At 38.5% G+C, this 25,305-nt stretch overlaps 1 protein-coding gene across 1 annotated transcript in view; it reads right to left on the bottom strand.

Moving 5' to 3' along the window:
• Positions 1-25,305, bottom strand: part of ZC3H12B (zinc finger CCCH-type containing 12B) — a 44,907-nt gene that overhangs the window by 6,705 nt on the left and 12,897 nt on the right. Inside the window, exons 2-3 of the mRNA XM_031675200.2 lie at positions 9,085-9,224; positions 80-314 (exon numbers count right to left, since the gene is read on the bottom strand). Of these exons, the coding sequence (XP_031531060.1) occupies positions 80-314; positions 9,085-9,224 (375 nt within the window). The remainder of the gene's footprint in view (positions 1-79; positions 315-9,084; positions 9,225-25,305) is intronic.

The raw sequence follows: 25,305 nt of genomic DNA, 5'->3' as shown, positions 1-25,305 counted from the left end.
GTTCTTGAAATGAAGTGAAATCTATTCCTAGTGGTAACTTGGATTGAGGCTACTCAGAGCCTACTGGAAAGAAACGTACTTGTCATTCACAAAAGAATACATCAGCAACCGCTCCTCAATAAACTTCTTCCATTCTGGCTTTTCGACTTGAAGGTCTCGGTAGTTATCATTGGATACAATGATGCCATCAGAATCAAAAGCCAGTTTGACTATGAACCGATCATCGTAGCAAACAACTCTCCTGCCCTGGACCCTGCGGGATGGTGTGAAGACAAGAATCTTTTCCTTCTCCAGTTTACGTAGGATATCTTGATCTGTCGAAATAAGGATTATATACCACAGAGTACAAGTCATCTTTAGAAATTAACAGCATTATCTCCATATTACAAATACAAAAGTTGGTACTGGATTAATACATTATTTGCACTTAGAGAGACAGTGGCCTCTATTCCTGGTTATGGCACCAATTTGGATTGTGACTTTAGGTAAGTTACCTTCCTTTTTGCACTCCAGTTTTCTTTCCAATAAAATGAAGGAAATGGATTTAATGACATCTAAGATTTAAAACCTACCAGGAAGAGTGAGAAATAACACTGATACCATAGCATTCTTGAGGTGTGTTTTGCCCTTTGGCTGAGGCACCAGCTCTTGGTTGCTGAAGAAACAGGGAAGTATGCTAAGGATGTGTCTGCTAGGAGGAGAGTAATGCACTCATCCTAGGGACTTATATTTTTGCCTTCACCTTGATGGAAAGCCATAACTAAGGAAAAATATTAAGCTGTAGCAGTGTGAGTACTGACCCTCTTTTCTTTTAGCCTCTTAATTATTCAGGAAGGAAAGCTTACAGGCTGGGCTTGAGCAGGGCCAGGATCCACTCAGCTGGCAGACAGCTCCATGATACAGTTCTGACAGCCATTCACTGGACCTTCTCATTCTGCACATCAGGCCGCAGCTGATTCTCAGTGGACTGGAGTATTTATGCTCTAAAACACTATAAAGTGCTAGCTTCATATATTACTATAAGTGAATGCAGTGATTCTCCTGCCACTAGGGCCACATCATGAATTTTGTAGACCTTAGACACTTTTGCCATCTGGGGTCCCTTTTTTTTTACATTTTTTATTGATTCATAATCATTTTACAGTGTTGTGTCAAATTCCAGTGTTCAGCACAATTTTTCACTCATTCATGGACATATACACACTCATTGTCACATTTTTTTCTCTGTGATTTATCGTAACATTTTGTGTATATTTCCCTGTGCTATACAGTGTTATCTTTTTTATCTATTCTACAATTTTGAAATCCCAGTCTATCCCTTCCCACCCTCTACCCACCCCCAGTAACCACAAGTCTGTATTCTCTGTCCATGACTCTATTTCTGTCCTGTATTTATCTTTAGTTTTTGTTGGTTTTTGTTTTTTAGATTCCACATATGAGCGATTTCATATGTTATTTTTCTTTCTCTTTCTGGCTTACTTCACTTAGAATGACATTCTCTAGGAGCATCCATGTTGCTGCAAATGGCATTATGTTGTCGGTTTTTATGGCTGAGTAGTATTCCATTGTATAAATATACCACTTCTTCTTTATCCAGTCACCTGTTGATGGACATTTAGGTTGTTTCCATGTTTTGGCTATTGTAAATAGTGCTGCTATGAACATTGGGGTGCAGGTGTCATCCTGAAGTAGATTTCCTTCTGGGTACAAGCCCAGAAGTAGGATTCCTAGGTCATATGGTAAGTCTATTCCTAGTCTTTTGAGGAATCTCACACTGTTTTCCATAGTGGCTGCACCAAACTGCATTCCCACCAGCAGTGTAGGAGGGTTCCCCTTTATTCACAGATTCTCCAGCATTTGTCATTTTTGGATTTTTGAATGACAGCCAATCTGACTGGTGTGAGGTGATACCTCATTGTAGTTTTGATTTGCATTTCTCTGATAATTAGTGATATTGAACATTTTTTCATGTGCTTTTTGATCATTTGTATGTCTTCCTTGGAGAGTTGCTTGTTTCGGTCTTCTGCCCATTTTGGATTGGGTTGTTTATTTTTTTCTTATTGAGTCATATGAGCTGCTTATATATTTTGGAGATCAAGCCTTTGTCGGTTTCACTTGCAAAAATTTTCTCCCATTCCGTAGGTTGTCTTCTTGTTTTACTTCTGGTTTCCTTTGCTGTGCAGAAGACTGTAAGTTTCATTAGGTCCCATTTGTTTATTCTTGCTTTTATTTCTTCTAGGAGAAAATTTTTGAAATAATTTGAGATAATGTTTTGCCTATGTTTTCCTCTAGGAGGTTTATTGTATCTTGTCTTATGTTTAAGTCTTTAATCCATTTTGAGTTGATTTTTGTATATAGTGTAAGGGTGTGTTCTAGCTTAATTGTTTTACATGCTGCTGTCCAGTTTTCCCAACACCATTTGCTGAAGAGACTGTCTTTATTCCATTGTATATTCTTGCCTCCTTTGTCGAAGATGAGTTGACCAAAAGTTTGTGGGTTCATTTCTGGGCTCTCTATTCTGTTCCATTGGTCCATATGTCTGTTTTGGTACCAATGCCATGCTGTCTTGATGGCTGTAGCTCTATAGTATTTTCTAAAGTCTGGGAGAGTTATTCCTCCAGCCTCTTTCTTTCTCTTCAGTAATGCTTTAGCAATTCTAGGTCTTTGATGGTTCCATATAAATTTTATTATGATTTGTTCTAGTTCTGTGAAATATGTCCTGGGTAATTGGATAGGGATTGCATTCAATCTGTAGATTGCCTTGGGCAGCGTGACCATTTTAATAATATTGATTCTTCAATCCAAGAGCATGGAATATCTTTCCATTTTTTAAAGTCTTCTTTAATTTCCTTCATCAATGGTTTATAGTTTTCTGTGTCTAATTCTTTCACCTCCTTGGTTAGATTTATTCCCAGATATTTTATTACTTTGGGTGCTATATTAAAGGGGATTGTTTCTTTACTTTCTTTTTCTGTTGATTTATCATTAGTGTAAAGAAAGGCAACTGATTTTTGAACATTAATTTTTTAACCTGCTACCTTACTGAATTCTTCAATCAGCTCTAGTAGCTTTTGTGTGGACCTTTTAGGGTTTTCTATATATAGTAACATGTCATCAGCATATAATGACACTTTTACCTCTTGTTTTCAAATTTGGATCCATTTTATTTCTTTCTCTTGCCTGATTGCTGTGGCTAGGACTTCCAGGACTATATTGAATAGGAGTGGGGATAGTGGGCATCCTTGTCTTGTCCCAGATTTTAGTGGGAAGCTTTTGAGTTTTTCACCATTGAGAACTATGCTGGCTATAGGTTTGTCATATATAGCTTTTATTATGTTGAGATATGTTCCCTCTATACACACTTTGGTGAGAGTTTTAATCATAAATGGGTGTTAAATTTTATCAAATACCTTTTCTGCATCTTTTGAGATGATCATGTGATTTTTGTCTTTTCTCTTGTTGATGTGATGTATTACATTGATTGATTTGCATATGTTGAACCAGCCTTGTGTCCCTGGGATGAACCCCACTTGGTCATGATGTATAATCTTTTTTATGTGTTGTTGGATTCTATTTGCTAAAATTTTGGTGAGGATTTTGGCGTCTATGTTCATCAGTGATATTGGCCTATAATTCTCTTTTTTTGTAGTGTCTTTGCCTGGTTTTGGTATCAGGGTGATGGTAGCTTCATAGAATGAATTTGGGAGTATTCCCTCCTTTTCAATCGTCTGGAAGAGTTTGAGAAGGACTGGTATGAGTTCTTCTTTGTATGTTTGGTAGAATTCCCTGGTGAAGCCATCCGGTCCTGGACTTTCATTTGTAGGGAGGTTTTTAATTGCTATTTCTATTTCCTTTCTAGTGATCGGATTGTTCAAATGTTCAGTTTCTTCTTGATTCAGTTTTGGTGGACAGTATGTTTCCAGAAACTTGTCCATCTCCTCTAGGTTATCCAGTTTGTTTCCATATAATTTTCCATAATATTCTCGTATGATATTCTGTATTTCTATTTTGTTTGTTGTAATTTCTCCATTTTCCTTTCTTATTTTGCTAATTTGTGCTCTCTCTTTTTTCTTCTTTGTGAGTTTGGCCAGAGGTTTGTCGATTTTATTTACTTTTTCAAAAAACCAGCTTTTGGTTTGGTTGATTTTTTCTATGGTCTTGTTAATCACTATTGTATTTAATTCCTCTCTGATCTTTATTATTTCCTTCCTTCTGCTGCTTTTTGGGGCTTTTTGTTCTTCTTTTTCTAATTGATTCAGGTGGTGGGTTAACTTGTTTATTTGAGATTATTCTTCTTTTTTGAGGAAGGCCTGTATCGCTATCGACTTCCCTCTTAGCACTGCCTTTGCTGTATCCCTTAGGTTTTGAGTGGTTGTGTTTCCTTATCATTTGTCTTAAGGTATTTTTTAATTTCAGCTTTGATTTCCTCATTGATCCATTGTTTTTTCAATAACATATTGTTTAATCTCCATGCTTTTCTTTTTTTCTCCTTTGTTTCTCTGTTGTTGATTTCCAGTTTCATTGCATTGTGGTCAGTAAAGATGCTTGAGATAATTTCTATCGTGTTAAATTTGTTGAGGTTTGTTTTGTGTCCAAGTACATGATCGATCCTGGAAAATGTTCCATGTGCACTTGAAAAGAATGTATATTCTATTTTTTGGGGGTGTAAAGCTCTGAAATTATCCACCAAATCTAGTTCTTCTATTGTAGTATTTAATTTCTCTGTTGCCTTGTTTATTTTCTGTCTGGAAGACCTGTCTAGTGATGTTAATGCAGTGTTAAAATCTCCAACTATGATTGTATTCCCATCAATATCCCCCTTTATCTCTGTTAGTAATTCTTGTATGTACTTAGGTGCTCCTATATTGGGTGCATATATATTAACGAGTGTAATATCTTCATCTTGTATCACTCCTTTAATCATTATAAAATGTCCTTCTTTATCTTTCTTTATGGCCTTTGTTTTAAAGTCTATTTTGTCTGAAATCAGTACTGCAACACCTGCTTTTTGGGCTTTTCCATTTGCATGGAATATCCTTTTTCATCCTTTCACTCTCAATCTATATGTGTCCTTCTCCCTAAAGTGGGTCTCCTGTATGCAGCATATTGAAGGTTCTTGCTTTATTATCCAGTCTGCCACTCTATGTCTTTTGACTGGAGCATTTAGTCCATTAACATTTAGAGTAATTAATGATAGATGTGAGTTTACTGCCATTTTGAACTTATCTTTGCAGTTGAATTTTTATATCCTCTTTGTTCCTTTCTTCTTCCTTTTGTGGTTTGGTAATTTTCCTTTGTATTATCATGGATTTTATTTAATTTTTGTGACTCCCTTGTAAATTTTTGACTTGTGGTTACCCTTTTTGTAAATCTATTAACCTATACCCGTTTTTAATAAACTGATAATAACATGATCTCAAACCCATCCTACTGTTAAAAAAATTTAAAAAAAGAAAGAAAAAAATCTATATTTCCCTGCCTCCCTCTCCCACTCTCAGTGATTTGTATGTCTTCTTTTATAATTTCGTGTTTTCTTTATTTGTAATTCATGAGTTATCAACTTTCCAGTTGTACGTTTCTCATTTCTGTAGCATCCTGCTGCTCTTCTATTTAGAATAGCCCTTTCAATATTTCTTTTAGCATGGGTTTAGTGTGGCTAAACTCCTGCAGCTTTTTTTTTGTCTGGGAAACTCTTTATTTCTCCTTCTATCCTAAAGTATAGCCTTGCTGGATAAAGTATCCTAGGCTGCATCTTTTTTTCTTCAGGGCTTTGAATATATCTTGCCACTTCCTTCTGGCCTGTAGTGTTTGTGTAGAGAAATCAGCTGAGAGCCTTATGGGAGTTCCTTTGTAGTTCACTCTTTGCTTTTCTCTTGCTGCCTTTAGAATCATTTCTTTATCCTTGACTCTGGCCATCTTGATTATGATATGTCTTGGTGTGGGTCTATTTGGGTTCTTCCTGTTTGGGACCCTCTGAGTTTCCTGTACTTGTATATCTGATTCCTTCTTTAAGTTTGGGAAGTTTTCAGTCATGATTTCTTCAAAAACCTTTTCAATTCACTTTGATCCATCTTCCCCTTCTGGGACCCCTATTATGCGAAGATTGGGATGCTTTATATTATCCCATAGGTCCCTTATGCTATTATCATTATTTTTTATTTGCTTATCTTGTAGTTCTTCTGAATGTGTGCTTTCTGTTGCCCTGTCTTCTAGATCACTAATTCATTCCTCTGCATTAACTAGTCGGCTTTGCACCACTGTTAAATCATTCCTCATCTCTGTCAATGAGTTTTCCCATTTTGCTTGGCTCTTCTTTATAATTTCAATTTCTTTTTGACATATTTTATTTCTCTAAGCATTATCTCTTTTAATTCCTTCAGCAATTTGATCACTGCTTTTTTGAAATCTTGATCTAGTAGGCTATCGATGTCTATTTCATTGAGCTTTCTTTCAGGGGATTCCTCTTGTTCTTTTAATTGGGAAAGGTTTCTCTGCTTCTTCATCTTGCTCATACCTCTCTGGCACTGTGGTTTATGGAGTATCAGTTGTCTATTTTGGATCTGAAGGATTTTATTTATCTAATGCCTATTTAGGAATAGAACTTAGGAAAAAAAAGAAAACAGAAAAAAAGAAAAAAAGAGAAAAAAAATAAGAGAGAGAAAGATTTTTAAAAGAAGGGAGAAAGAGGGTTTGAAAACAATGTATAATTAATAATAGAAGAGCGGGTTGAAGCAGAGTATTAATCGGGTGGAGACGTCCTTTTAAAACCTTTTTTAAAAAAAAAGGGGGGTGGGGAGTTGAATATATGTGTTTGAAGCCTGTGTCTAATCAATAACAGGACATCAAAACCCAAGAGAAATAGAAATGAATTAAGAAGTAAAAATTAAGAGAGTAATTGAAAATAGAACAGGTAAAAACAGATTAAAAAAAAACTAAACAAAAAACAAAAAAAAAAAAAAAAAAAAGGGGGGTTGTCGGTGTTCTCCTGGAGTGTGTGTGCTTTTAATGTGATGTCCTTCTGTCTTCGTCCTGTTTTGGAAGCTCAGCTTGTTTTCACAGGCCCTCCATTGGCGCCCTCCTCCGCGCTGCTCCCAGCACCTGTCGGCAAGCAGATCGCGCCTCCTCCTAACACGGGGTCAGATGCAGCTCTCCTCTGCTGCGGGCGGGCGGGTCACCGCCCCTCCGGATGCCGCAGTCAGATGCTGCAGACTGGCCATGCAGAAGGGCGGGTCGTGCCCCCTCACAGCACCCCGGCCAGGGGTTGTGTTCCTGCCCGACATGCGGGGGACCGCTCTATTCCTTCCTGCACCGCCGGTAGCTCCGCTGCTCTGTGCGGCTGCGCGCTCCGCCCAGGCCAGCGCTCCGCCCTGGTCGGCGTTCCGCGGGTGGGCTCAGGGAAGACAGAGGGGCAGCCTCGTCCCTGCCCTAAGCCAAGACCCAGCTGCTTGTTTGTCTTTGTGGAGCAAGTTCTCTGGGGGACCAGAATGGAAGGATCCTATCTGCCCAGGGCTGTAGGCCCGTCTCAGTCTGGCCCTTGAGGCTGCTTAGCCCTTCGGTGCGGACGCAGGTTTGCCTCTGCCCCCGCCTGGGTGCTAAGCGCCGGAGAATATGGCGGCTCTGCCTGGGCCCCGCCCCTGTTCCCCTGAAAAGTTTCCGCGCGTTTTCAGAGATGGGGGTATGCACCCTTCCCCCGAGAGCACATCAACCTTTCTGTTTTATGGAGGGCCCAGGTTGTTCTGTCCTGTACACCCACATCCCCGGCGCCCAGCCCCTTGCAGTCCCCGGAGCTGCCTCCGTGCAGCCGCCCCCATCCTCCGCCCGGCTTGTGCAGCCTGGCCCTGCCTGCCGCTGCTGGCCCGCGTCTCAGGCTGGGTTTCGGGGGGACGCTCTGTGCCTGTTTAACTTAGTTCTGTCAGACAAGGGCTGCTCTGTACAGATCCAAGCCTTGGAGGCTCCCCCTCCGTCCCGCTGGCCTCTCAATTGGAGAGGGGAGACCCAGCGAGCAAGCGCCAGTCCTCCTTTGCCGCTCCCTCCCCGCGGGACCCGTCCCACGCTGCTTTGCCTTTTGTTCTTTCTTTTTTCTTTTCTCCTACCAGATTTTTGGCGTCTTTATCTTTTGAAGAGGGTGATGATCTGTTGGAGTTCCGCAGGTGCTCTGGTTGGCTGAGTGGGTCTGTTGATGTGGGTCTTGGTGTATTTGTGGGAGAGGGTGACTTACAAGCGTCCTTCTACTCCGCCATCTTGCCCGGAAGTCTGGGGTCCCTTCTTATATAAAGAAATATTGTTTTTTTTTGAGGGGGGAGGAGGTAATTAGACTTATTTATTTATTTGAATGGAGGTACTGGAAATTGAACCCAGGGCCTTGTGCATGCTAAGCACACAATCTACCACTGAGCTATACCCCTCACCCCTTTTGTAAAGAAATATTAAATTAAAAATTATACTTTACAACTGCATTGGTAAAAACACTAATAATCTAGTTAGATACATTAGTACACATTCTTTGTTAATATATTCAGTTTTTCCTTCTGCTATTTAAAGAAAATAAAATTAAAACATTTACATGGGACCCTAAAAGTATTTATCTTGGGCCCTAGGCACTGAGCATCATGGATAAGTTAGCTCTGACTGCCATGGGACTTTTCCCTTTTTCTATTCTACCCCCTAATTTGAAAATCCCACAATCACTTCTTTGGTACAGAATGAGGTCCATTGTCTATCATCATTTCTTTAGTCTTTCGGAAAACTCAGTCATGTTCACAACAAGATTCATCCCTCTTTAATCTGAAGTCTATGGTCAACTAGAAAAGCACTTCTTTTTTCAATTGTGTGCTTTATTCTTTGCTTGCAATTGAAGTTGTCTCTATTTAACTGTCATATACCATCAGAAACCATGCCACATATGCCATGATTTATTTGGATCAGAAAAAAATATGCTTAAAAGTATACTTAATAAAAGACATTTTAAGTATACTCAATACATTTAGAAAAGTAATTATCTAATATGAGAGCATCGAGCTCTACCCAAACTATCTTGATAGTTTTACCTCTGAATGAGGGGAAATGTCTGATTTGAAACAGTACCTGTAATTGGTGCATCAGGGCGGGATTGCTCCTTTCTCCATGCAGGCACAAATACAGTAATATCTTTATGGCCTTTATCTAGAAACCAATCCACGGCAAGTTGTATTCCTCTGCAGGAGAACTCTTCTTTATTCCCATGGCTTCAGGAAGATAAGAGAATGAGAAGAGAGGGGATTGACAATAGGTAGCAAAGAAATCAAACAGGTTTTTCCCTGGCACCAAGACATCAACAACAGACATTTTATTTCTTGAGGATGCCAAAAATGTGTTTTTAAAAAGAGCAAATCGAATTATTTTTATTGGATCATTACAAATATTGCCATTATTATTAAAACTTCATTCAAGGCCACAGATGGTTAATAACCCAAACTTGCAGCCCTAAGGCTATTTCTTATCATTATTTCCATTTTCTCTTTTCTCTTCCTATTTTTATTACTACTTCCTTTTCAAAGATTTAGATATTTATCAGATGGAAAAAGGAGAGGTTTCACCAGAGGTTTAGATAAAGTTTATACGGAGGATTAATTGGAGATGAATTTTAAGCACATGTAATAAAGCTTAAAAATAACATTGATAGCAAAAAAGACACACACATAAATGCTGACTGAAAGTAGTTATCAAATTTAATTAAATATAGTGCGCCAGCAAAAATCAGTCTTGACAATTTTAAGATGTGGGAAATGTTCACAATATAATACTATAAGAAAAAAAATACGGACTATATAGAATGTAATCCACATTTTATAGAAGAAAGTCTATGTGCAGTAGTCCCTCTTTATTGTGGTTTCACTATCTGCAGTTTCAGTTATCCATGATCAAGTGCAGCCCAAAGTATTAAATGGAAAATTCCAGAAATAAACAATTCATAAGTTTTAAATTGCATGCACTTCTGAGTAGAGGGATGAAATCCTGTGCTGTCCTGCTCTGGCCCGCCCAGGGGGTGTAAGGTATCATCCCTTTGTCTAGCATATCCCACCCGTTAGTCACTTAGTAATCATCATCTCTGTTGTCAGGTTGACTGTCATGGTATCACAGTGCTTGTGTTCAAGTAACACTTATTTTACTTAATAATGGTTCCAAAGCTCAAAAGTAGTGATGCTAGCAATTTGGATATGCTGAAGAGAGGCTATAAAGTGCTTCCTTTAAGTGAAAAAGTGAAGTTCTTGACTTAAATCAGGAAAGAAAAAAATCATACACTGAGGTTACTAAGATATATAAAAATGTATCTTCTGTTGATGAAACTGTGAAGAAGGAAAAAGAAGTTCATACTTGTTTGCTATTGCACCTCAAACTGCAAAAGCTGTGGTCACAGTGCATGATAAGTACTCAGTTAAGATGGAAAAGGCATTGAATTTGTACAATATTTTAAGAGAGAGAGGGAGACCACACTCATAACTTTTATTACAGTATGCTGTTATAATTGTTCTATTCTATTATTAGTTATTGTTGTTAATCTCTTACTGTGCCTAATTCATAAATTAAAATTTACCATATGTATGTATGTATATGGAAAAACAGAGTATATATAGGGTTTACTACTATCTTTAGTCTCAGACATCCACTGAAGGGCTTGAAATCTATCTCCCATGGATAAGAGGCGGCTACTGTATAAGCTTAGAAAATATACTAGAAAGTAGATACATCCACATGTTCATAAAATTGTTATTCTGTGTGAGAAGGTTATAAGTGATTTATTTTTCTCTAATTCCAAAATTTCCACCCCCAAATTATTATAATTAGAATAGGATATAAAAAGAGAAGACATTCTATCACAATTACTTGTAGGAGTAAACATTGTAAAAGCTTAAAAAGACAAACAGGCTTCATTTTATTGGAACTTGGAATAGGGAAACTTAACAGATGAATTGGGAAAAGATGTTATTTATTGTCATTACCTTCAATACTCACAAATTATATAGTATATTTGTGCCAAGTTTGTGGAAATTCTAATCTCTTAGCATAGAATCTGATGCAATGACATATATATATAAACTGCATTAAATTGAAGTTAATTAAACCTCTTGGATGGTAAAATAAATTGGCATACATGTATCTATTTTATTATAATAAATAGGATCTTGCCTGCCAAACAGAACTAATCGGAAGAAAACTATTTTGCTAGAAAGCTAACTAAGATAATGTGATACGGGCTCTCTCTTTAGATTCCTCACTTTCCCACAAGTACTCACTCAACGACAAGAGAAATTAGCTTTAATTGTAGTGTTCCCTTTGGGTGAATTCATACATAATCTCAGGGCCCTCATTAAGTAATGCAGCGCAAGACTTCCTACTGTTTTATCACTATTGAGACACACGACAAAATTTCATTAAATCCATTTGTTGACGTCTTCAAACACATTCCTTTTTTTTAGTTTTTATTGGTTTATTTTTGTAACATTTTTTATTGATTTATAATCATTTTACAATGTTGTGTCAAATTCCAGTGTAAAGCACAATTTTTCAGTCATTCATGGACATATACACACCCATTGTCACTTTTTTTTCTCTGTGAGTTATCATAAAATTTTGTGTATATTTCCCTGTGCTATACAGTGTAATCTTGTTTATCTATTCTACAATTTTGAAATCACAGTCTATCCCTTCCCACCCTCCACCCCCCTGGTAACAACAAGTCTGTATTCTCTGTCCATGAGTCTATTTCTGTCCTGTAATTATGCTTTGTTTTTGTTTGTTTGTTTGTTTTAGTTTTTGTTTTTTAGATTCCACATATGAGCGATCTCATATGGTATTTTTCATTCTCTTTCTGGCTTACTTCACTTAGAATGACATTCTCCAGGAGCATCCATGTTGCTGCAAATGGCATTATGTTGTCGGTTTTTATGGCTGAGTACTATTCCATTGTATAAATATACCACTTCTTCTTTATCCAGTCACCTGTTGATGGACATTTAGGCTCTTTCCATTTTTTGGCTATTGTAAATAGTGCTGCTATGAACATTTGTGTGCAGGTGTCATACTGAAGATTTCCTTCTGGATACAAGCCCAAGAGTGGGATTCCTGGGTCATATGGTAAGTCTATTCCTAGTCTTTTGACGAATCTCCACAGTTCTCCATAGTGGCTGCACCAAACTGCATTCCCACCAGCAGTGAAGGAGGGTTGCCCTTTCTCCACAGCCTCTCCAGCATTTGTCATTTGTGGATTTTTGAATGACGGCCATTCTGACTGGTGTGAGGTGATACCTCATTGTACTTGTGATTTGCATTTCTCTGATAATTAGTGATATTGAGCATTTTTTCATGTGCTTTTTGATCATTTGTATGTCTTCCTTGGAGAATTGCTTGCTTAGGTTTTCTGCCCATTTTTGGATTGGGTTGTTTATTTTTTTCTTATTGAGTCGTACGAGCTGCTTATATATTATGGAGATCAAGCCTTTGTCGGTTTCACTTGCAAAAATTTTCTCCCATTCCGTAGGTTGTCTTCTTGTTTTACTTCTGGTTTCCTTTGCTGTGCAGAAGATTGTAAGTTTCACTAGGTCCCATTTGTTTATTCTTGCTTTTAATTCTTCTAGGAGAAAACTTTTGAAATAATTTGAGATAATGTTTTGCCTATGTTTTCCTCTAGGAGGTTTATTGTATCTTGTCTTATGTTTAAGTCTTTAATCCATTTTGAGTTGATTTTTGTATATGGTGTAAGGGAGTGTTCTAGCATCATTGTTTTACATGATGCTGTTCAGTTTTCCCAACACCATTTGCTGAAGAGACTGTCTTTATTCAATTGTATATTCTTGCCCCCTTTGTCGAAGATGAGTTGACCAAAAATTTGCGGGTTCATTTCTAGGCTCTCTAATCTGTTCCATTGGTCTTCATGTCTATTTTGGTACCAATACCATGCTGTCTTGATAAATGTAGCTCTATAGTATTGTCTGAAGACTGGGAGAGCTATTCCTCCAGCCTCTTTCTTTCTCTTCAGTAATGCTTTGGCAATTCTAGGTCTTTGATGGTTCCATATAAAAATTTTATTATGATTTGTTCTAGTTCTGTGAAATATGTCCTGGGCAATTGGATAGGGATTGCATTAAATTTATACATTGCCCTGGGAATTGTGACCATTTTAACAATATTGATTCTTCAAATCCAAGAGCATGGAATATGTTTCCATTTTTTAAAGTCTTCTTTAATTTCCTTCATCAGTGGTTTATAGTTTTATGTGTATAATCCTTTCACCTCCTTGGTTAGATTTATTCCCAGATATTTTATTACCTTGCGTGCTATTTTAAAGGGGATTGTTTCTTTGTTTTGTTTTTCTGTTGATTTATCGTTAGTGTAAAGAAATGCAACTGAATTTGAACGTTAATTTTGTAACATGCTACCTTGCTGAATTCTTCAATCAGCTCTAGAAGCTTTTCTGTGGACCTTCAAGGGTTTTCCATATATAGCAACATGTCATCAGCATATAATGACACTTTTACCTCTTCTTTTCAAATTTGGATCCATTTTATTTCTTTCTCTTGCCTGAATGCTGTGGCTAGGATTTCCAGGACTGTGTTCAATAGGAGTGGTGATAGTGGGCATCCTTGTCTTGTCCCAGATTTTAGTGGGAAGCTTTTGAGTTTTTCACCATTGAGTACTATGCTGGCTGTAGGTTTGACATATATAGCTATTATTATGTTGAGATATGTTCCCTCTATACCCACTTTGGTGAGAGTTTTTATCATAAATGGATGTTGAATTTTATCAAATGCTTTTTCTGCATCGATTGAGATGATCATGTGATTGTTGTCCTTTCTCTTGTTGATGTGATGTATTACATTGATTGATTTACGTATGTTGAACCAGCCTTGTGTCCCTGGGATGAACCCCACTTGGTCATGATGTATAATCTTTTTTATGTGTTGTTGAATTCTATTTGCTAATATTTTGGTGAGGATTTTGGCGTCTATGTTCATCAGTGATATTGGCCTATAATTCTCTTTTTTTGTAGTGTCTTTGCCTGGTTTTGGTAACAGGGTGATGGTGGCTTCATAGAATGAGTTTGGGAGTATTCCCTCCTTTTCAATCGTCTGGAAGAGTTTGAGAAGCACTGGTATGAGTTCTTCTTTGTATGTTTGGTAGAAATCCCTGGTGAAGCCATCCGGTCCTTGACTTTTATTTGTAGGGAGGTTTTTAATTGCTGTTTCTATTTCCTTTCTAGTGATCGGGTTGTTCAAGTGTTCAGTTTCTTCTTGATTCAGTTTTGGTGGACAGTATGTTTCCAGAAACTTGTCCATCTCCTCTAGGTTATCCAGTTTGTTTCCATATAATTTTCCATAATATTCTCGTATGATATTCTGTATTTCTATTTTGTTTGTTGTAATTTCTCCATTTTCCTTTCTTATTTTGCTAATTTGTGCTCTCTCTTTTTTCTTCTTTGTGAGTTTGGCCAGAGGATTGTCGATTTTATTTACTTTTTTAAAAAAACATCTTTTGGTTTGGTTGATTTTTTTATGGTCAAGTTAATCTCTATTGTATTTTAATCCTCTCTGATCTTCATTATTTCCTTCCTTCTGCTGCTTTTTGGGGCTTTTTGTTCTTCTTTTTCTAATTCATTCAGGTGGTGGGTTCACTTGTTTATTTGAGATTGTTCTTTTTTGCGGAAGTCCTGTGTCGTTATAAACTTCCCTCTTAGCACTGCCTTTGCTGTGTCCCATAGGTTTTGAGTGGTTGTGCTTTCATTAACATTTGTCTCAAAGTATTTTTTAATTTCAGCTTTGATTTCCTCATTGATCCATTGTTTTTCCAATAACATATTTTTTAATCTCCATGCTTTCCTTTTTTTCCTCCTTTGCTTCTCTGTTGTTGATTTCCAGCTTCAGGGCATTGTGGTCAGTAAAGATGCTTGAGATAATTTCTATCTGCTTAAAATTGTTGAGGATTCTTTTGTGCCCAAGTACATGATCGATCCTGGAAAATGTTCCATGTGAGCTTGAAAATAAAATATATCCTATTTTTTGGGGGTGTAATGTTCTGAAAATATCCACCAAATCTAGTTTTTCTATTGTAGAATTTAATTTCTCTGTTGCCTTGTTTATTTTCTGTCTGGAAGATCTGTCTAGTGATGTTAATGCAGTGTTAATATCTCCAACTATGATTGTATTCCCATCAATATCCCACTTTATCTCTGTTAGTAATTCTTGTATGTACTTAGGTGCTCCTATATTGGGTGCATATATATTAACGAGTGTAATATCTTCATCTTGTATCACTACTTTAATCATTATAAAATGTCCCTCTTTATCTTTCTTTATGGTCTTTGCTTTAAAGTCTATTTTGTCTGAAATCAGTAGTGCAACACCTGCTTTTTTGGCTTTTCCATTTGCATGGAATATCCTTTTTCATCCTTTCACTCTCAATCTATATGTGTCCTTCTCTCTAAAATGGGTCTCTTGTATGCAGCATATTGAAGATTCTTACTTTATTATCCAGTCTTCCACTCTATGTCTTTTGACTGGAGCATTTAGTCCATTAACATTTACAGTAATTAATGACAGATGTGTGTTTATTGCCATTTTGAACTTATCTTTGCAGTTGAATTGGTCTATCTTCTTTATTCCTTTATTCTTCCTTTTGTGGTTTGGAAATTTTCCTTTGTATTATCATGGATTTTATTTAATTTTTGTGACTCCCTTGTAAATTTTTGGCTTGTTGTTACACTTTTTTGTAAATCTATTAACTCATTATTATAACTGTTTATGTTTAACTGATAGTAACATGATCTGAAACCCATCCTACTGTAAAAAAAATTAAAAAAAAGAAAAAAATATTCTATATTTCTCTGCCTTCCTCTCCCACTCTCAGTGATTTGTATGTTTTCTTTATTTGTAATTCATGAGTTATCACCTTTCCAGTTGTGAGGTTCTCATTTCTGTAGCATCCTGCTGTTCTTCTATTTAGAATAGCCCTTTCAATATTTCTTTTAGCGTGGGTTTAGTGTTGCTAAACTCCTGCAGCTTTATCTTGTCTGTTAAATACTTTATCTCTCCTTCTATCCTAAAGGATAGCCTTGCTGAATAAAGTATCCTAGGCTGCATCTTTTTTCATTCAGGGCTTTGAATATATCTTGCAACTCCCTTCTGGCCTGTAGTGTTTGTGTAGAGAAATCAGCTGAGAGCCTTATGGGGGTTCCCTTGTAATTCACTCTTTGCTTGTGTCTTGCTGCCTTTAGAATCATTTCTTTATCCTTGACTCTGGCCATCTTGATTATGATATGTCTTGGTGTTGTTCTTTTTGGATTCTTCCTGTTTGGTACCCTCTGAGCTTCCTGTATTTGGATATCTGATTCCTTCTTTAAGTTTGGGAAGTTTTCATTCATAATTTCTTCAAAAACCTTTTCAATCCCCTTTGATCCTTCTTCCCATTCTGGGACCCCTATTATGCGAAGAGTGGGATGCTTTATATTGTCCCATAGGTCCCTTATGCTATTTTCATTATTTTTTATTTGCTTATCTTGTAGTTCTTCTGAATGGGTGCTTTCTGTTGCCCTGTTTTCCAGATCACTGATTCGTTCCTCTGCGTTGTGTCTTCGGCTTTGCACAGCTATTAGATCATTCCTCATTACTTTCAATGGGTTTACCCTTTCTGCTTGGCTCTTCTTTATAGCTTCAATTTCATTTTTCACATATTTTATATCTCTAAACACTATCTCTTTTAATTCCTTCAGTAATTTGATCACTGCTTTTTTGAAATTTAGATCTAGTAGGTTATCAATGTCTATTTCATTGATCTTTCTTTCAGGGGATTCCTCTTGTTCTTTTAATTGGGAAAGGTTTCTCTGCTTCTTCATCTTGCTCATACCTCTCTGGCACTGTGGTTTATGGAGTATCAGTTGTCTATTTTGGATCTTAAGGATTTTATCTATCTAATGACTATTTAGCAATAGAACATAGGAAAAAAAAAGAAAAAAAATTAGAGAGAGAGAGAAAGATTTTTCCAAGAAGGGAGACAGAGGGTTTGAAAAGAGTGTAAAATTAATAATAGAAGAGTGATTTGAAGCAAAGTATTAATCAGGTTGAGACGTCCTTTTAAATCCTTTGAAAAAAAAGGGTGGGGAGATGAATAGATATATTTGAAACCTGTGTCTAATCAATAACAGTACATCAAAACCCAAGAGAAATAGAAATGAATTAAAAAGTAAAAATTAAGAGAATAATAGAAAATAGAACAGGTGAAAACAGATTGAAAAAAAGGGGGGTTATCGGTGTTCTCCTGGAGCCTGTGCGCTTTTAATGGAAATCTTTCTGTTTTCGTCCTGTTTTGGAAGCTAAGCTTCTTGTTTTCAGAGGCCCTCCGTTGGCGCCTTCTTCTGTGCTGCTCCCAGCACCTGTTGGCAAGCATATCGCGCCTCCTCCTAACACGGGGTCAGGTGCAGCTCTCCTCTGCTGTGGGCGGGCGGGTCACTGCCCCTCTGGATGCCGCAGTCAGATGTTGCAGGTTGGCCAGGTAGGAAGGCGGGTCATACCCCCTTGGAGCACCTCGGTCAGGGGCTGTGTTCCTGCCCGAAAGGCGGGGGGCCGCTCTCCCTCTACCTGCGTTGCCGGTAGCTCCGCTGCTCTGTGCGGCTGTGCGCTCCGCCCTGGTCGGCGCTCCAGAAGTGGGCTCAGGTAAGACCAAGGGACAGCCTTGTCCCTCCTCCGAGCCAAAACCCAGCTCCTTGTTTGTCTTTGTGGAGTAAGTTCTTTGAGGGACCAGGATGGAAGGATCCTATCTGCCCTGGGCTGTAGGCACATCTCAGTCTGGCCTTTGAGGCTGCTAAGCCCTTCGGTGCGGATGCAGGTTTCACCCACACCCCTGCCTGGATGCTAAGCTCTGGAGGATGTGGCAGCTGTGCCTGAGCCCCGCCTCTCTTCCCCCAAAAAGTTTCCATGGGTTTTCAGAGATGGGGGTATGCACCCTTCCGCTGAGAGCACATCAACCTTGCTGTTTTATGGAGGGCCTAGGTTGTTCTGCCCTGTGCACCCACAGCCATGGAATGCAGCCCCTTGCAGTCCCCCGGGGATGCCTCCTTGCAGCAGCCCCCGTACTCCGCCCAGCTTGTGCAGCCTGGCCCTGCCAGCCGCTGCCGGCCCGCGTCTCAGGCTGGGTGCCGGGGGTCGCTCTGTGCCCGTTTAACTTAGTTCTGTCAGACAAGGGCTGCTCTGTACAGATCTGAGCCTCGGAGGCTCCCCCTCTATCCCGCTGGCCTCTCAGTTGGAGAGGGGAGACCCAGCGAGCCAGCACTAGTCCTCCTTTGCCGCTCCCTCCCCGCGGGACCCGTCCCGCGCTGCTTTGCCTTTTGTTCTTTCTTTTTTCCTTTTCTCCTACCAGATTTTTGGTGTCGTTATCTTTTGAAGAGGGCGATGTTCTGTCGGAATTCCGCAGGTGCTCTGGTTGGCTGATTGGGTCTGTAGATGTGGGTCTTGGTGTATTTGTGGGAGAAGGTGACTTATGTGCGTCCTTCTACTCTGCCATCTTCTCTGTCTCCCAAACACATTCTAATCATTTTTAAAAGTCCCGAGTGTGTACCATAAAGTAATTATACTACTCCACTAAAAGTCGAAGCACTTAAGAAAAAATAGAAAGGAAAGTATATTTGACTGCCAATACACTCCAAGGGTAGCCCTAGAGATAGTTACCACTGATTTCTTCTAAAAAGTTGAGCTCTTAAAGGGTTAATATTGAATGAACCCAGCATGAAACAGGCAAACAGGCAAGTAGGAAAGATATCCAATAGTGATTTTTCTCACTGCTATAGTGCTGATAAGTATAACATGAACTCAGGAAAATCATCAGAATTGCCATTAGACGGGAAATTTGGAGGAAGTTCATGGGATTTCATTTCACTCAGCTCTGCGGTGTTGTGATGTGTATCCTCCCAAACACAGTCTAAGACCAGAAATAAACACAACAGTAACATTTGCTGTTGGATACCCCAAATTTATATTTTATACTGACAAACTCTTTGATTAAAAGTAGTTTTCATTATAAAAGTAATAAAGACTTATAAAATGTGGAAGATACATAAAATATAAAGAAAAACACACCTCAGAATCTGACCATTTTACTACCACTCAAAAACCACTAAAATTTTAATGCATCTGTATTATGATATTACTTTGCAACACAGTGAGAATCACCATGTTAAGAAACAAAAGTAAAATACCTCTAACATTCAACTGCAAATATATTAAAATCATATTATTTCATAAATCATACCAAATGCCCAATAGTCATTAAAAGATGTCAATGAAGTCCTACATAAAGGCTCAGATGCAAAATTTAGAGCTCAGAAAATATTTAGACAATAAATAAATGAAAAAAAGTGGAAAATAAACAAATGTTTGCATGATGGCCTGTTTCAACAAAAACCTGCAAAATGTCCTTCTAGGACCTAAAGCTTATCTATTTGGAAGTCCTAGCCATAGCAATCAGAGAGAAAAAATAAATAAATAAAAGGAATCCAAATTGGAAATGAAGAAGTGAAACTGTCACTGTTTGCAGATGACTTGACACTATACACAAAAAAAAACACTAAAGAATTGACCAGAAAACTACTAGAACTCATTAATGAATTTGGTAAAGTTGCATGATACAAAATTAATATACAGAAATCAGTTGCATTTCTATACACTAACAATGAAATAGCAGAAACTGAAACCAAGGAAATGATACCATTTATCATCACACCAAAAAGAATAAAATACCTAGGAATAAACCTACCCAAGGAGGCAAAAGACTTGTACACTCAAAACTGTAAAACACTGATGAAGGAAATTGAAGACGACATAAACAAATGGAAAGATATATCATGTTCTTGGATTGGAAGAATCAGTATTGTTAAAATGTTCATACTGCCCAAGGCAATTTACAGATTCAATGCAATCCCTATCAAATTACCAATGACAATTGTCACAGAGCTGGAACAAAAATTGTTAAAATTTGTATGGAAACGCAAAAGACCCTGAATAGCCAAAACAATCTTGAAAAAGAAGAATGGAGCTTGGGGAATTGTGCTTCCTGACTTCAGGCTATACTACAAAGCTACAGTAATCAAAAAAGTATGGTACTGGCACAAAAACAGACACACAGATCAATGGAACAGGACAGAAAGTCCAGAAATAAATCCATGCACTTATGGTCAATTAATCTATGACAAAGGAGGCAAGAATATGCAATGGAGAAAAGACAATCTCTTCAATAAGTGGTGCTGGGAAAACTGGACAGCTATGTATAAAAGACTGAAATTAGAACATTCTCTAACACCATATACAATAGTAAACTCAAAATGGATTTAAGATCTAACTATAAGACCTGATACTATAAAACTTCTAGAGGAAAACATAGGCAGAACACTCTCGGACATAAATCACAGCAATATATTTTTTGAATCAGCTCCTAGAGTAATGGAAATAAAAACAAAAATAAACAAATCAGATCTAATTAGACTTAAAAGCTTTTGTGCATCTAAGGATCTCATCAACAAAACAAAAAGACAACTTACAGAATGGGAGAAAATATTTGCAAATGATGTGACTGACAAGGGGCTAAATTCCAAAATGCACAAACACCTCATACACCTTAATATCAAAACAAAACAAAACAAAACAAGCAACCCAATCCAAAAGTGGGTTTAAGACCTAAACAAGCAATTCTCGGATGAAGACATACAAATGACCAATAGGTACATGAAAAAATGCTCAGCATAGCGAATTGTCAGAGAAATACAGAGCAAAACTACAATGAGATATCACTTCACACCAGCCAGAATGGCCATCATTGAAAAGTCTACAAATGATAGATGTTGCAGAGGGTGTGGAGAAAAGGGAACTTTCCTACACTGTTGGTGGGAGGGTAGACAGTTACAACCACAATGGAGAACAGTATGGAGGTTCCTTAAAAAAATGAACATACGCTTACCATGTGATACAGCAACCCCACTCCTGGGCATATACAAGGAGAAAAATAAAATTCAAAAAGACACATGCAGAGAGACTTCCGGAAGATGGCGGAGTAGAAGGACACTCGTAAGTCACCCTCTCCCACAAATACACCAAGACCCACATCTACAGACCCACTCAGCAAACCAGAGCACCTGTGGAACTCTGACAGAACATCGCCCTCTTCAAAAGATAGAAACCAAAAATCTGGTAGGACAAAAGGAAAAAAGAAAGAACAAAAGGCAAAGCAGCGCGGGACGGGTCCCGCGGGGAGGGAGCGGCAAAGGAGGACTGGCGCTTGCTCGCTGGGTCTCCCCTCTCCAATTGAGAGGCCAGCGGGACGGAGGGGGAGCCTCCAAGGCTTGGATCTGTACAGAGCAGCCCTTGTCTGACAGAACTAAGTTAAACGGGCACAGAGCGTCCCCCCGACACCCAGCCTGAGACGCGGGCCGGCAGCGGCGGGCAGGGCCAGGCTGCAAAAGTTGGGTGGAGGACAGGGGTTGCTGCATGGAGTCAGCACGGGGGGACTGCTAGGGGCTGGACGCCGTGGCTGTGGGAGTACAGGACAGAACAACCTGGGCCCTCCATAAAACAGCAAGGTTGATGTGCTCTCAGCGGAAGGGTGCATACCCCCATCTCTGAAAACCCGAGGAAACTTTTCAGGGGAAGAGGGGCGGGGCTTAGGCACAGCCGCCATATTCTCCGGCGCTCAGCACCCAGGCGGGGAAGGGGGCGAAACCTGCATCCGCACCGAAGGGCTTAGCAGCCTCAAAGGCCAGACTGAGATGGGCCTGCAGCCCGGGCACATAGGATCCTTCCATCCTGGTCCCTCAGAGAACTAGCTCTACAAAGAGAAACATGGGACTGGGTCTTGGGTCAGAGCAGGGACGAGGCTGTCCCTTGGTCTTCCCTGAGCCCGCGGAGCGCTGACCAGGGCGAAGCGCGCAGTCGCACAGAGCAGCGGAGCTACCGGCAGCGCAGGTAGAGGGAGAGCGGCCCCCCCGCCTTTCGGGCAGGAACAAAACCCCAGACCAAGGTGCTGGGTGGGGGCATGACCCCCCCTTCTGCCTGGCCAGTCTGCAACATCTGACTGCGGCATCTGGAGGGGCAGTGACCCGCCCGCCCACAGCAGAGGAGAGCTGCACCAGACCCCGTGTTTGGAGGAGGCGTGATCTGCTTGCCGAAAGGTGCTGGGAGCAGCACAGAAGACGGCGCCAACGGAGGGCCTCTGAAAACCAGATGAGCTTCCAAAACAGGATGAAGATAGGAAGACTTCACATTAAAAGCACACAGACTCCAGGAGTACACCGACAACACTTTTAGTTAATTTTTAAATCTGTTTTCACCTGTTCTATTTTCTATTAGTCTCTTAATTTTTACTTTTTAATTCATTTCTATTTCTCTTGGTTTTTGATGTCCTGTTATTGATTAGACACAGGTTTCAAAAAAATCTATTAATCTCCCCACCCCTTTTTATTTTTTTTAAAGGATTTAAAAGGACGTCTCAACCCGATTAATACTCTGCTTCAACTCGCTTTTCTATTATTCATTATACACTGTTTTCAAACTCTCTTTCTCGCTTCTTTTAAAAATCTTTCTCTCTCTCTTTTTTTTTCTAACTTCTATTCCTAACTAGGCATTGGATAGATAAAATCCTTAAGATCCAAAATAGACAACTGATACTCCATAAACCACAGTGCCAGAGAGGTATGAGCAAGATGAAGAAGCAGAGAAACCTTTCCCAATTAAAAGAACAAGAGGAATCCCCTGAAAGAAAGATCAATGAAATAGACATCGATAACCTACTAGATCTAAATTTCAAAAAAGCAGTGATCAAATTACTGAAGGAATTAAAAGAGATAGTGTTTAGAGATATAAAATATGTGAAAAATGAAATTGAAGCTATAAAGAAGAGCCAAGCAGAATGGGTAAACTCATTGAAAGTAATAAGGAATGATCTAATAGCTGTGCAAAGCCGAAGAGACAACGCAGAGGAACGAATCAGTGATCTAGAAGACAGGGCAACAGAAAGCACCCATTCAGAAGAACTACAAGATAAACAAATAAAAAATAATGAAAATAGCATAAGGGACCTATGGGACAATATAAAGCATCCCACTCTTCGCATAATAGGGGTCCCAGAATGGGAAGAAGGATCAAAGGGGATTGAAAAGGTTTTTGAAGAAATTATGACTGAAAACTTCCCAAACTTAAAGAAGGAATCAGATATCCAAATACAGGAAGCTCAGAGGGTACCAAACAGGAAGAATCCAAAAAGAACAACACCAAGACATATCATAATCAAGATGGCCAGAGTCAAGGATAAAGAAATGATTCTAAAGGCAGCAAGACACAAGCAAAGAGTGAATTACAAGGGAACCCCCATAAGGCTCTCAGCTGATTTCTCTACACAAACACAAACAGCCAGAGGGGAGTGGCAAGATATATTCAAAGCCCTGAATGAAAAAAGATGCAGCCTAGGATACTTTATCCAGCAAGGCTATCCTTTAGGATAGAAGGAGAAATAAAGAGTTTCACTGGCAAAAAGAAAGCTGCAGGAGTTTAGCAACACTAAACCCACGCTAAAAGAAATATTGAAAGGGGTATTCTAAATAGAAAAGCAGCAGGATGCTACAGAAATGAGAACCTCACAACTGGAAAGGTGATAACTCATGAAATTCAAATAAAGAAAACATACAAATCGCTGAGAGTTTAGAGGGAGGCTGGGAAATACAGGATTTTTTTTGTTTCTTTTTAATTTTCTTTTACAGTAGGATGGGTTTGAGGTTATGTTACTATAAGTTTAATAAAAACAGATATAATAATGGGTTAATAGATCTACAAAAAATGGTAACCACAAGTCAAAAATTTACAAGGGGGTCACAAAAATTAAATGAATTCCATTATAATACAGAGGAAAATTTCCAAACCACAAAAGGAAGAAGAAAGGAACAAAGAGGATATAAAAATTCAACTGCAAAAATAAGTCCAAAATGGCAATAAACACACATCTATCATTAATTACTGTAAATGTTAATGGACTAAATGCTCCAGTCAAAAGACATAGGGTGGCAGACTGGATAATAAAGCAAGAACCTTCAATATGCTGCATACAAGAGACCCACTTTAGGGTGAAGGACACATATAGATTGAGAGTGAAAGGATGGAAATGGATATTCCATGCAAATGGAAAAGCCAAAAAAGCAGGTGTTGCAGTACTGATTTCAGACAAAATAGACCTTAAAAAAAGGCCATAAATAAAGATAATGAAGGACATTTTAGAATAATTAAAGGAGGGATACAAGATGAAGATATTATACTCATTAATATATATGCACCCAATATAGGAGCACCTAAGTACATACAAGAATTACTAACAGAGATAAAGCTTGATATTGATGGGAATGCAATCATAGTTGGAGATTTTATCACCACATTAACATCAGTAGACAGATCTTCCAGAAAGAAAAAAACAAGGCAACAGAGAAATTAAATACTACACTAGAAAAACTAGATTTGGTGTATATTCTCATAGCATTACACCCCCAAACAAATAGGATATACATTCTTTTGAAGTGCACATGGAACATTTTCCAGGATCGATCATGTACTTGGGCACAAAAGAAACGTCAACAAATTTAACATGATAGAAATTATCTCAAGCATCTTTACTGACCACAATGCCATGAAACTGGAAATCAACAACAGAGAAACAAGGAGAAAAAAGGAAAGCATGGAGAAAAAACAATATGTTATTGAAAAAACAATGGATCAATGAGGAAATCAAAGCTGAAATTAAAAAATACCTTAAGACAAATGATAAGGAAAGCACAACCACTCAAAACCTATGGGACACAGCAAAGGCAGTGCTAAGAGGGACGTTTATAGCGATACAGGCCTTCCTCAGAAAAGAAGAATAATCTCAAATAAACAAGTTAACCCACCACCTGAATCAATTAGGAAAAGAACAACAAAAAGCCCCAAAAAGCAGCAGAAGAAAGGAAATAATAAAGGTCAGAGAGGAATTAAATACAATAGAGATAAACAATACCATAGAAAAAATCAACCAAACCAAAAGCTGGTTTTTTGAAAAAGTAAATAAAATCGACAAACCTCTGGCCAAACTCACAAAGAAGAAAAAAGAGAGAGCACAAATTAGCAAAATAAGAAAGTAATATGGAGAAATTACAACAAACAAAATAGAAATACAGAATATCATATGAGAATATTATGAAAAACTATATAGAACGAAACTGGATTACCTAGCGGAGATGGACAAGTTTCTGGAAATATACTGTCCACCAAAACTGAA

The sequence above is a fragment of the Vicugna pacos genome, chromosome X (genome assembly GCF_048564905.1).
Source record: "Vicugna pacos chromosome X, VicPac4, whole genome shotgun sequence".
Lineage (NCBI taxonomy): Eukaryota > Metazoa > Chordata > Mammalia > Artiodactyla > Camelidae > Vicugna > Vicugna pacos.
This window is presented reverse-complemented; position numbering and strand designations above follow the sequence as displayed.